We start from the raw sequence: 13285 nt of genomic DNA on the forward strand, positions 1-13285 counted from the left end.
TGATGCAGGAGCAAGCTGTTCTGTAAGTAAGGTGACTGTTTCTTCTCAGGATGGCAAGGGTACTGGAGGATAAGTGGTCTCTGTGATGCCTGGGTTTTCTCGCTAAGCTATGGTTGAATGGGTGGCTGTAGCTTGGGTTGTTAGGCACATCCCACGCGCATTTCACATTAGGATGTTGAGCTAAACTTATGTTAGTCTGAGGTCAGTTGGGAAGGGGATAGAGGCCAGGTGGGAGGAAGTGAGTGTTAGAGTCGGGATGTGATGTGGTGTGGAGAGGGATAGGGTGGATCTGGCCCAGGTCTGGGAGATGGCAGCGCACAGATGCAGGTAATATTTGGTAATGGAGACAGAGATATTGGGTAGTCTGGCTGTCATGCTCCTAGGGTGTGAGAGCTGATTTAGATAGCTAATGGAGGCCGCCTTATGTTTTCAAAGTGTCAGCTGTGCAGAAATATGTATAAAGGCCAGCTGAGTCTAACTCTAGTATGTACCTGGCAAACTATACATGAGCATCCTTCCGAGCATTAGAGATGGCAGAAACAGCTATCCTAAACAAAGGTATTGGTTATAGATAGTGCTGTTGATCTAGCACATGCAGCAGTCTTTATTTGTGAGCAGGGCCTTCTACATTAGAGGTGGATCATCAATAAAAAAAAACTATTGGCCTATCATATGCAATATGATGAAAAAAGTAAAAAAATAAATGCATTTAACGTAAGAGAGGTTGCGAGTTGATCGACGTTGCTGGTTAGGTGAGTAGCAAATAGCCTAACACGTGCAGAAATTAGTATTTTCTAACGGGACTTTCTGCTTGGAACATCACAGGTAAACCTTCAATAATAACAATTGCCCTAGCATCTATGATGATCTGCAGATATACATGCAGTGTAAAAAAGTTTGCAGATCCACCATGTGTGCAAGGTTTGGGTGATGTTAATAACAATTGGATAGCGCATAGCAAATATAACGCTCAGTATTTTCTGTGCAGGTTAGATTATGGTTAATAACAGTTGGCTAGCATGTATAACGGTCAGTATTTCGATCATGGACTTTGTTGTGAAATGGTGCATATAAATCTTCAATGTAACAGATTAAGCCATCAACATTGCCAGTATGCTTATTAATGTTTATCAAATGGAGCAGATTGCAGGATGCATATGTGTGGCATTCGGCATTAGTACGGACAGAAACATCTTTATTAGCCCAGCAGATGGCAGGTGAGTAGGATGAGCAGATTTTTACAAACTATTGTGATAACATTGTACACCTCCTTGAGGAGCTCCTGTAGGCTAGGCATAGCAAGAGGTGACGCTGTGTAGTACATTTAAGGATTGCAATGGTAAGCTCGTCAACGGTCATAAGTATATCACTCACATGTTGAGGGACCATTCCAAAACGGTTATTAGATGAAGGTCATTATTTTAGTCTGATCGGTTGGTTTCACTATGAGCTCTGTCAAGATGTCAAAATTATTCTCCATGGAGGTGGAGCCCTGGGAGGGGGAGGGGGGTTGAAGATGTGAATGACCAGCATCTGGCCTGCACAATACAGGCTTACCCACTCCAGCTCTACTGCTAGCATACATTCCTGGCATTCTGCTATATTAACCCCTCAAGAAGTATAAGAGTTTATTTCTCCTTTCATCAGTCCTCTATAGGGTCTGCCGATATCACTCTTTCAAGTCAAGGTTTGAAATGTAGTATAACCATTGAAAAACAGTTGTTTAGCTGTCAACCAAGTCTATTGCAGGAGGTAAACTTGATTACACAACAGGAGATCTAATGACACTCTGGACTCAAGAAGATGTCCAAAAATGCAGGTATTCCAGGACATTAGAGTGAAAACTCAGTGCGTATTGGTCGTTGCAGTAGTGATTGCATCAACTTGCCACTTCAGCACCCGCTGAATATGCTCTCACTCCATGCTTTTCTCACCCTGATTGTGATAATGTGTACATAAGAAATGGCATATGGTGTTAGGGTTTCAGTCTTTCACTTGCAAAGTTGGGTCAAGCTTGTCAACATCCACATCCAGTTCTACTCCCAAGTTCAACATCTGCCTTTTTTGGTTGCCTATCAACAAGGCCATTTTGTGGTTTTGACAATGTACCCACATTCCATTGGGATTTACACACATTCCAGGGGCTCAATAAAGACAAAGTCATCTGTTACTAAGACACACAGTTTGGGGATTTCAGTTAATACCTGCAACAAGACTGAACAATTTATCAATTTATTTCTGGTGTCCTGATTCAAATTTTTGATGGTGAGTTTATTATCTTTTACCTTCCTGGATTATCTCCAGCCGGCATTTTCATGGGTGGGGAACTCCTGTATGCAAGTTTTTCTTTTCATGTGCTCTTGCATTGAGATGTACTCAGTGATTTTGATTCAATTTGATGTCCTATCTGCTTCCCACACTGAGATTCCCAAGTCCACCTTAATATTTATGCTGGCTACAGTTTGATCACCATTCAGTATACAACTTGTAAGGGTCCCAGCTTGATTTGATTGGCACTTCTTTATGTGTGCCATCTTCTTTATCGATTTCTTTGATAATTTTCTCATGGGGTCAGACATTTGCTACTACATTGTAGGTTTCGTCTGGACTGGGCCTCGCAGTTTTTAATTTCCAGTCTTCATTGTTTTCGGGAAAAGTACATTTCAGAGGATTCTGAGAGTTTTGTTCTTCTCTCACTTCACTTTCAATTTAAACCCCTGCTTCTACCTGCCCTTTCCGATGTTCCATCCTTCCGTTTTTTCCCCCATGTGGAATGTAGTTGGAGATTGATCATACACCTGCCCCAGGGGAGCATCAGGAGATATGGGTGAGGCAGAGTTTGCAGAGCCATTGATCTTTTGATTCTCGTGGATGTTTTGCATAGCTTTAGGAGAATCTTCATGGCAAAATTAAGTCACCATGAAGGATTGAAATTCTACGAGTGTCTCCAATTGAGTATTCTTTTCTTCCACTGACACCAATGAGTTAGAGTGGGGAAATAAATTTGGCAAAGCCAAAAGTCTATTTTGATCTTTAATTATGTCCATTGTGCCAACCTGTCATCTTTTCTTTTTTAATAACATATTTTATTGAAGGTTTTTGAACATTCATTAACCATACCAACTTTTTCCCTCCACCTTCCCTCTCACTTTGACGGGTCGATCGTCGATCTGTTCGTCTCTTGCCACTATGTACATCACCTTTCCAGTAATATGTTCTTTGCCGTGTCCATGTTGTGCTCCTGCGCTTCCCACTCTCCCATCCCTCAGACCGATCTCAGGTCACACGTTCTTCCCACTTTCCCCAGATTTTTGTGGCCTTTGCCGGGCATCCCCGTGCTGTATAAATTCTGAGTTCTTTCGCCACGTAGATGTCCATTTCGTTGGAGCACTGAGCGGCTGTCGGCCACTCCGGGGCTCCCCATTTCTGTGCAATGTCACGTTTTATCAGGCCCATTGCTGTGGAGAGAAGAATGCGGTCCCATTTGTTTGAGATATTCTCATCTGGGACCCCCAGTAACATTATTGTGGGTCGCAATTCTATCGTGCGACCCAGTGCTCTTGCCAACATTTGTAAGCATTGTGTCCAGAAGGTCTTGATTTTAGGGCAGTCCCAGAGGAGATGGATGAAGGTGCCCTCTTCCCCCGGCATTTGAAACAGTTTGGATCCGTTGCCCTTCCCCAACCAAAAAGGGCCACTCGGGGGTAGTATACCCTGTGAAGTATCTTTAGCTGTATCAGTCTTATTCTGGAGTCTATAGAGATTTCACGTGGATGCATGAGAACCTGGATCCAGTCCTCAGGCTCAATGTCCCCGACATCCCGCTCCCATCTGGCTTTGAGGCTGGTCAGCTCTGGGGTGGCAAATGCATTAATAGCTTTATATAGAGTGGTAATTACCTTGGTGGGGATGTGTTGTGGAAGTAAGTTGCGTTCCACAGGCTTGTAATCTGGGGTGTCAGCAAGTGGTTGCCTGTGGCCACTAAGTGCATGTGATAATTGTGTGTAGTGGTAGTGTTCTGCTGCCAAAATACCATATTCCTGCTGGAGCATTTAAAACAAAAGAATAAAGCCCTCTGTTAAGATATTTCCTATCATGGTTATTTTGGCCCTCATCCACCGGGTCCATGCGGGCAGCTTCCACACTTCCGACAGCATGTGGTTATTCCATAGTGGTTGTGCCCCCAGCCTATGTGCTTGTGTGCCCGTCTCCAGACGATCGCGATGTGAGAGGACATTGTCTGTGCAGGGGGTCTGGATAGGCGTTGATACATTGTTGCGAGTGGTGGGGTATCTTGACTGAAGGGTAGTTCTGCTCTGATGTGTGGTAGGTCGCGGTCCCCATGCAGGAGATCATTGACTATGTTTAGTTGACTGGCCCAGTAGTAGGATTTCAGGTGTGGGACTCCAATACCCCCTCCCAGATCGATCACTGCATCGTGGTCAGCGCAATTCGAGGTTGCCCCCCGCTTCCATATCAATTCCCTGACGAGGCGTTCCACCCGGACAAATTCCGAGTTTGGTATGGCCAGTGGGGCGTTCTGCAGTAGATAGAGAAACAGTGGAAATTCCATCATTTTGAAGAGGACTGCTCTTCCCATGAGTGTGAGGGCGAGGTGCATCCAATGTCGTACATCCCCCGTGAAGCGGGCCGTTAGTTGTTTCAGGTTGTGATGCACATAGTCTGAGAGAACCCCGGAAACCCATATGCCCAGATAGCGGAAGCCTTCTCTTTCTATTTGGTATGGGGAGTCCCGGCGGATTGCCAGATCATCCCCTTTTACTGGGAAGAGAACTGATTTCCCCCAGTTTACTCTAAGGCCACTGAAGTCTACATAGGTCTTTAACATTTGGGTTATGATTGGGCATGCTTGGTCTGGATTACTCACGTAGAGTAATAGGTTGTCCGCATAAATGGAAAGCTTGTCCTCCCGTCCGTTTGGACAACGGAATCCGGACCAAGTGGCGACCTGTCGGAGCCATTGGGCCAGTGGCTTGATTGCTAGGGCGAAGACGAGGGGAGATAGAGGACAGCCCTGCCTGGTGCCTCTGCCCAGCGGGAAGGTACTGGAGGTCCAGCCGTTCACCCTAACTGTAGCTAGTGGGGTTTCGTATAGGAGTTGAATCCAGCTAAGGAAAGTTTTGCTGATGCCCATGCGCCTCTTGTTGTCCAGAGGCTAGCCCACACCACCGAATCAAAAGCTTTCTTGAAATCAATTGCGAGGAGTGCGAGTGGAGTGTTAAGGGTTGGGGCCTCTTCCGATAGCAGATGTAATCGGCGTAGGTTCATTCTGGTCGATCTTTGCGGCATGAAGCCGCATTGATCTTGATGGACCAGTGAGGATATTACCCCTTGGAGCCTGTTGGCCAGTAATTTGGCCAGGATTTTATTTTCACTATTGAGAAGCGATATCGGTCTATACGATGTGCACTGATCAGGGCATTTGCCTTTTTTGGGAATGAATACTATGTTGGCCGTTCATAGATCCGGTGGGAGGGTGCCCTGTTTTTTGGCGGCGAGGAATAAGTCCCGGAGGGAGGCAGCCATCTTTTTGCTGCCCAATTTCTTCCAGGTCTCGGTCAGGAAGCCATTCGGGCCAGGTGTCTTACCATATTGTAGATGGGTCATGGCTTCCGTTATTTCGGTTTCGTCTAATCCCCTGTCTAAGTGAATCCTCTGCAATTCCGATAACTGCGGAAGCACAATCTCATCCAGGAGGGAAGCGTCTGTGGGGACTGTTGGGGCGGCGTAAAGCGTAGTATAGAATTTGGCAAAGGCCTCCGCCATCTCTGGGTCTGTTCGGGCTGGCCCGTTCGGGCTGCCGGTGATCTGTCTGACATGCCTGTGCCCCTCCTCCCGTCTTTCCAGACATGCCAATAATTTGCTGGCTTTGTCCCTTTGCTCATGAATTCTGGTCTTTGATTCCCAATGCGCCTGCAGTGCGTTATCAAGCGCCGTGTTATGGAGTGATGCTCTAGCCTTCAGGAGGGAGTGGTGTATTTCTGGGGAAGCATTAGATATATATCTGGTTTCCCATTTCTTTACTTCCTCCTCTGCCTCCATCACCTTCCTGTGATGTTCTCTCTTTTGGTTACAAATCCAGGCTGTCATTTCCCCCCTAAGCACTGTCTTATGTGCTTCCCATAATTTCACAGGGTCCTCTGCTGAGCCCATATTGATCTCAAAGAATTAATTGGATGTGTCCGTGATGTGCTCCACGAACTCGGGGAGGCCCAGGTAGTAGCCATTTAGCCGCCATGTTTTGGGTGGCAGGGGATGATCCGTATGGAGCGTCACCTCCAGGGGAGAGTGGTCTGATATGCCCCGGGGAAGGAAATCTGCCGATATAACCCTATATGCTTCTGGGGACGGGAGGAAGAGGTAATCCAACCTCGATAAGGATGCATGGACCCCTGAGTGGAAGGAAAATCCTTGGTCTGTAGGGTGGAGTTCTCTGAAGGTCGCCAGCCGCGTGGGACATTCTGGGTTCCGGCTGCAGATGTGGGTCTGGTCAAGTGTGTTGCACATAACATCGTTAAAATCCCCCCCACGATCCACACCTCTGTTTGCTGTTGTGCCATCAGGGCCGTCACCTCCCTCAGGAGACCCTCCCCCAACCCCGGCGGGGAATATATCGCTAGAATGGCCACTGTCTCTCCCCTCAGCATGCCCCGGATCATCACAAAACAGCCCGAGGGGTCCTGTACCACAGCAGATAGATCAAATGGGAGTCACTTATGCAAAAGGATCAGGGTGCCCCAGGAGCCGATCGTGTACCCTGCATGGTATGCTAGTCAGTAATTAGTTCTGCGAAAGAACTGGCAGGTTGAACCCGCTAAGTGGGTCTCGGTTTGGAGGGCTATGTCAGGAGAGCTTCTGTTAAGGAATTGCATGACTAATCGTCATTTCATATTTGAGCCCATGCCATTTACGTTCCAAGTAATGATTTTGAGTGACCTGTGGCGTTTGTTAGGTGTTATTGTGGCTAGTGTGTTTCCATAAATGGGGGCATCTTGGTGCTGTGTGATCATTGCTGTCTAGAGATCTGGGAGGTTGTGCCAGGTGGGTGCATGGTGCGTTTGGCCATGGAGATGTGGCGTATGTGTGAGGTGGAGGGGTTGGCATTGGACAAGGTGTGTTCGTGGCATCTTGATTAATGTGGATATAGTGTGATTTCCCAGAAAGTAACTAACATAGAACTGTGTCCATTCCCCTCTCCCCATACTCCTCCCCAACATGAAGTATCTGTCGGCCAAACTCTACTGGCACTCAAAACTGTGTCACCAGATTAACTTAATGTGAACTGTGGTCACCTTCCCACCAACTTACTACTTGCTTGCGGGTCTGGTGACTCGGGTCAGGGGCGTGGTGTCCGCCAATGGCATGGTGTGTTAGCGATGGCAGCGCGTGACTCTCTGATCAATTGTGTGGAAGCGACGGCATTCCATCACTGGTGTCGTCCTGGGAGGAGCGTTGCATTGCAAATGGTTGCCAAGAAAAGGATTGATCGTTGAGGGTACTGATGTTACCGTGAGTTCCCCTCTCTAGCCAACATGACTGTTCCAGGAACCTTATCAGGGATCGCGGTCTTTGTCCGGGTCCGCTGGGATTTCCGGTATGGGACGCTGGGTGGGTCCCTCTCGCCATGGTCGGGGTCTTGGTCTACCTCTGCGGTTTTGAACGGGTGCAGTCCAGTCCCCTACGATATGGGTCTCGGCCCATTTCCAGGCTTCTTGAGGATCAGTGAAGTGGACGGTTTTACCTTCATGCTGGATTTTTAACTGGGCCGCGAACAGCAGCCCTTATCTCACGTTCATACAGTGGAGCTTCCTTTTTAGGTGCTTGAAGGATTGTCTGGCCTTCTGGACCTCGCGGGTATAGTCTGGATAGAATGCAATTCTGGCTCCGTTATATATCATTGTCCCTTTGGTTCGGGCCATTTGTAAGATGGCGTCCCAGTCTCGATATTGAGGAGCCTTGCAATGATTGTCCTTGGGGGTGCACCCGGGGTCGGGCGGCCTGCGGGTATACGGTGTGCACGTTCCACCGACAAAAAGTTCGAGAGAGTCTTTGGCGCATACAGGTCTGCCAACCATTCCTCCAGAAAAAGCTCCATGCTGGGTCCCTCTTCGCGTTCCGGCAGTCCCAGGATGCAAATATTGTTGCGGCGGGACCTGCCTTCTCCCTCATCCACTCCGGCCTCCAGGGTTTTCAATCTGGTTAGTGCTTGCACCAATTGTTGGTGGACCCCACTGAGGCCATCCTCCACACTGGAGATACGTTGTTCCGCCTCCCCAGTTCAGGATGACAGTTTTTGGAGGCCATGGCAGAGGAATGAGACCTCGGTAGAGATGGCGTCCATTTTTTGCTCCACCGAGGAACGCGAGCTGGCGATGGCGGCCATCAGATCCTTGAGCGAGAGGGTCTCGTCTGACGGAGGAGGGGTCACTACATGGTCCTCAGTGCCCTGTACGGTGGATGTGCTTGTGGCGTATTGGTCCATGGTACTTTGTGTCACGGTCTTTCTGCTTTTTTCTTTGCCCATGGTGTTGCTTTGTGTAGGGCCACGTTTATCTGTCAGTGCCAGTGGAGGAGGCCCCGTTCATCAGGATTGGCTTCTTTTGCGCATTGGAAGTGTCGGTATGCTCCTGCCCTTATTGCGCGTACGAGCGTAAGTTGCAGTTTCCCCCAGGGGGACTCCCTATGTGCACATTGAATTCGGGTTTGCAGGTCCCACGTGGCGGCTTACCCGTGGCCGTTTACTTTAGTTCTGGGATCCAGGGGGCGGAGGGGTGGATTCCGAGCTGTCACCGCCTGTGTTGGGATCCCCCTCTGGTGGGATCCGCTCTCCGTCTCCGGGGGTGGGCTGAGTCGTCCGCACCCCATCCCCTGGCAGCACCACATGGCTCCGGCAGCTCTTCCAGCTGATGTTGCAGGCCGGGGGCTCGCCCACTCTGGTCTTCCCCGCCCTGGCCGTACCGGGGACAGATGACAGGATTCGGTGGCGGCGCACCCTCGGATTGCCCCGGGGATGCTGACGCGGCTGCTGCATTCAGCAGTCGGGGCTCCTGGTCTGCATTCGCTAATCCCCATCATGCTTCAGCGGGTCTTCGAGGCGTCCATCTTGTTCGGGCTCGGGTAGTTCCCGGGCGAAACTTCCAACGCCGATATTTCGTGTTTCCCATTGTGAAGTTAGCTCTGTTCTCTGCCAGGTATTGCTCCGAGGTGCAGCCGCCCGGAATTATCTTTATTTTGCTTTTACATGATCCATATGGCAGGATTTTGCAGGATGTTTCAGGCGGCCACTGGAGCGCCGAAGATTCACGTCTTCTTCATTGCGCGCTCACTTGCCACGCCCCCCAAATCTGTCATTTTAGCGATGGTTCATTTGAGTCTCCTGTATACGTAGCAGACTTGTTCTTTGCCACTGTAATGCTTCGCAGCAACTAGTAGCACAAGCTCGGAAAGGAAGAGTTATCAATGTTTCAACTCTTCTCATTAGCATGTTCACGGCTTCTTGGTGGCATTTTGTTAGTGATAACAATAGCAGTTTCTTCAGTCTGACTCTCTCCTGCGGTAGGTTTTAAAGGTTCTGCTTGAAAAAAAGATGTGATTTCACACTTACATTTGTCACTAACCTCAGGCGTCTGTATGTTAGAAGTGCTTTCCACATGGGATGTTGCTGTTACAAGCTGCATGTTTAATTCTGTCTGGGGCATCTTCCCTTTCAAGAGGTTATATCTGGTAACATTAGATTTCCCCTTAACCATTATAGTCACTCATAGTTTAACCCTCCACCAATGGGTCCTTTGAATTCTCTAACGGACACAATGCAACATTAATGTCCAAATCATCGTTTTGTGGATAAAAGAGTACTTGTAATTATCAAGCACTCACTTTTTGTGTTTGCACCTCCACGTATGAAGGCTGCAGGACAGTGAGACAGCACTCACTCTGTACTTCACAAATGCGCTTTCCCCAATGCGTGCTGCCATTTAATTTATTCAATGTACAGGTCCGGAGGTAGGACTCCAAGTGCTAATCCAATGGAATTGATGAATTTTTGTTCCACAGTTGAATCTCGCTCGATTAGTATGGACCAGCGAGACAGCACTAACCTTGCACTCCACCAATGCAAAAGCTCAAAGACCTTCCGTTGTCATAGGAATAATAGCAGGTTTGTTTGCTTGAGGTTCAAAAAAGATCATTTTTCAGGTTTGTGAAATAGCCTCATGTCTTCAAAGCGTACCTAACGTTGGTCTCCATGTGTACAAACATTGATTACTTAGTACCCGTAGAGCAACTCCCTAAGTTTATTCCGAGAAGTCTTAAGTAGAATCATGGCTCTTCCATGTCACTAAATACACCCCAGGTTAAGTAAAATAAGTCGGTGTAACGCAACAGTTGTAATGATGAATTTCTTTCAACTAGCTGAACTTTTAAATATTTTAAGATAGTGTTTCCAACATTTGCATCATTCCTCTTCAATTAAAAGAATGTAATCAAGCATAACTGTGCACCTCAACACCTTCTGCAGTGCTTTATTCATAAACTATACCATCAGCATTGGAAATGGTACTGATATGCCTCCATAATCCTTCCAAGACATATTGGACCTGACAATCATAACGTGGAAATTGGAGTTACACAAGGAATACTGTGAAATGAATTACAGCATTATTCGGCCAGATGGTACCTCCACAGATGTAGTCATTATATGATTAGGAGGCAATACTTCTAGAGCATGAAAACATCATGAATTATTACACTAATATATTTACCATTTGGCCACCTCCAACTCCGCCACCAAGGACCTAAAGGATACAATAAGCATGTATCTCAATTGTGAGGAAAAGTCAACTTAATTGATGACATTTAAAAAAAAAAGGCATACAAGTCACAATGAAATCGAGTCCCCCCAACGCACCAAAGTTCCGTAATGCTTCTCCTGGCATGTGGCCATATGACCTGTGAGATTATCATTGCTTTATTTTAAAACCTTGCACATGTTTCTTTTACAATTTGTGTTTATATATAAGAAACAAAATGTAGGTCCCGTTTGATGAAGTAGAAGTTTTGTCTTGTGGTAAAAGCAGCAGTAATTTTATTACTAACAAAACAGTGGCAGAAACAAATTACCACCACTGTTTTACTAAACCACCAAACAGGTAATGATGCCTATTTATCTCTCTCTCTATATCTCTCTCTCTCTGTCCCTCTGTCTCTCTGTCTCTCTGTCTCTGTCTCTCTGTCTCTCTCTCTCTCTCTCTCTCTCTCTCTCTCTCTCTCTCTGTGCTATGTTTCTCTCGCTGCTCCACTCTCTCACTCTCGCAATGTCTCTGTCTCTCTCTACCTTTTGTGAGTGAAAAGCACTTTAGGTACTCATTTTCCGGTACAAACCCTGGTATTGCTGAAAGCAGCTTGACCCAAAAACAAATACTATTATTATGAAGGACAGCACCAGAAATTATGTGTTCTGAGACCAAGATAAATGTCTGAATTCAGCCAACAGTGTAACTGGGCCCGTGTCTCCTGCTACAGCCTCAGCGCGTGGTCGATAAATCTATTATGTTGTGATATTTGAGTTCTTAAAAAAAAAAAGGGAAATCTTCGTGGGTACTTGCACAGACCAGCTTCAGTTGCCTAGGTGCCCATAGCAAAGGGAAAGATGCAAATGCTAGGCCTGTCCTGAAACATTGCGCTGTCCCATATCAGCAGGCTGTTGGCCAACAAAGACCCAGTCTGCAAGATCCGGCTAGATGAAGAATCAGTGGAACAATGGGGGCCAAATTCATGTACCAGAGTTGCGTGTGAAAGGAGCGACCAATGTATAAAGTAAGTAGTGGGGAGTGGGCTAGGAATTTTAGGTGCCAGATCTGGTCTATATGAGCTTTTAAATCTCTACTGTTTCGAATAGACAAAATGTTGACCAATGGGGAAATGGAATTCACTATCCCAGGACATAATATGTAATTTGAAATACATGCACATTGGCTTTCTAGGCACGTCTTCAGCGAAGGGTGTCCCCGTAATGTGCATGGGGTGTATACCATGTACATGTGGAACACTGATTCCTGGTTTGTTTTGAAAAAATCATGCAATGAAAAATCAGGGGCCAGATCTGTTTGTAAGCAAGAATATATCAAACACAGACACAGTTAGCACATTCACAGGATGCTCCTTTCAGTGGGCATATGAGAGTCCTATGATCTCTGCACCCCATAATGGTGAGGGAGTTAAATTGTAGTAGTCAAAGCACCGTAGAATTGCGCCAACGTCATGGCCTCAAACGACCACTCTAAGGGATCTAAGTAAGTCTGTGAGTGAGGCAGCAACGTGCTATCATGATTGCAAATGTCAGAACTTCTGTCTGGCACAGTCGTGTTGCTTTCAAATCATGACTGATGTGTGTCTAATTGGGTTGCACCATTGCTCTATGATTATGCAGCAAATAACCCCAGGCATTGCCTGGCACAGTTTCAGTGTGCATTATTAGGCACAAGACAGGAAGTGATGTATCCAGATATTGGAAGCTCATTTACTCGAACCGTATTCTGTTAGTGCTATAGAATACACCATAGATGTAAAACAGTTTAACTTGTGTATGAATCATCCATGATGCCTTTAATAGATGTCAATACAAATATATATCTTGTTTTTAAAAACAGTGTATGTTGATATATGTATATATATCTTGTAAGCAATTTTAAGTGACAATCTCTGGTTTGGGACATCTCAATACATTGGGCCTCATTACGAGTTTGGAGGTAGCCATGGAGCTATTAGCTCCATGGGTGCCTCCAATCCGGGCTCCTTTACCGGGTTCCTGCAATGGGGACTTACCGGGTCATTCCGACATAGGAGGACCCGGTAATTCCTCCTTGCAGGAACCATTCCCCATTCCCATTTGGGCCCCCATAGTGCTCAATGGGAATGGGGAGGGAGGTAACAACATGCACATTACAAGTGTCCCGTTGTTATCTCCCTCTTCCCCTCGCGGGACCCGAAAAAGACATCTGGTTTTACCAGACATCTGATCCGGGTCCCGCAAAGGGAAACTCCTAATTGGCGCTCCCGTAATGAAGGGGGCTGGTCCTGTACAAGCCCGCTTCATTATTGGAGTGCCAGGGTCGTAACGAGGCCCATTGTGTTTATTATGATTAATTTTGTGATAGATAAATATCTCCACTGAATATGGTTGATATAGAAGATAATGTGTATTACAGCTTCTAATGCGCTGGGGCAGATTCAGGAAAAGGAACAAATCTGACAAGAAACAAACTGA

At 46.8% G+C, this 13285-nt stretch overlaps 1 protein-coding gene across 9 annotated transcripts in view; it reads right to left on the bottom strand.

Annotated features, from left to right (window-relative positions):
- The window catches only part of LOC138580695 (uncharacterized), a 583872-nt gene that overhangs the window by 284604 nt on the left and 285983 nt on the right, over window positions 1-13285 (bottom strand). For 8 of the 9 annotated variants that reach the window (XM_069651437.1, XM_069651436.1, XM_069651434.1 and 5 more), the window contains exon 25: window positions 10782-10814. The exons of the other annotated variant lie outside the window; for it this stretch is intronic. In XM_069651437.1, coding sequence (XP_069507538.1) covers window positions 10782-10814 — 33 coding nt within the window. The remainder of the gene's footprint in view (window positions 1-10781; window positions 10815-13285) is intronic. 9 annotated transcript variants of the gene reach the window in all.

Source organism: Ambystoma mexicanum, chromosome 3p, assembly GCF_040938575.1.
Source record: "Ambystoma mexicanum isolate Mex_15411 chromosome 3p, UKY_AmexF1_1, whole genome shotgun sequence".
Lineage (NCBI taxonomy): Eukaryota > Metazoa > Chordata > Amphibia > Caudata > Ambystomatidae > Ambystoma > Ambystoma mexicanum.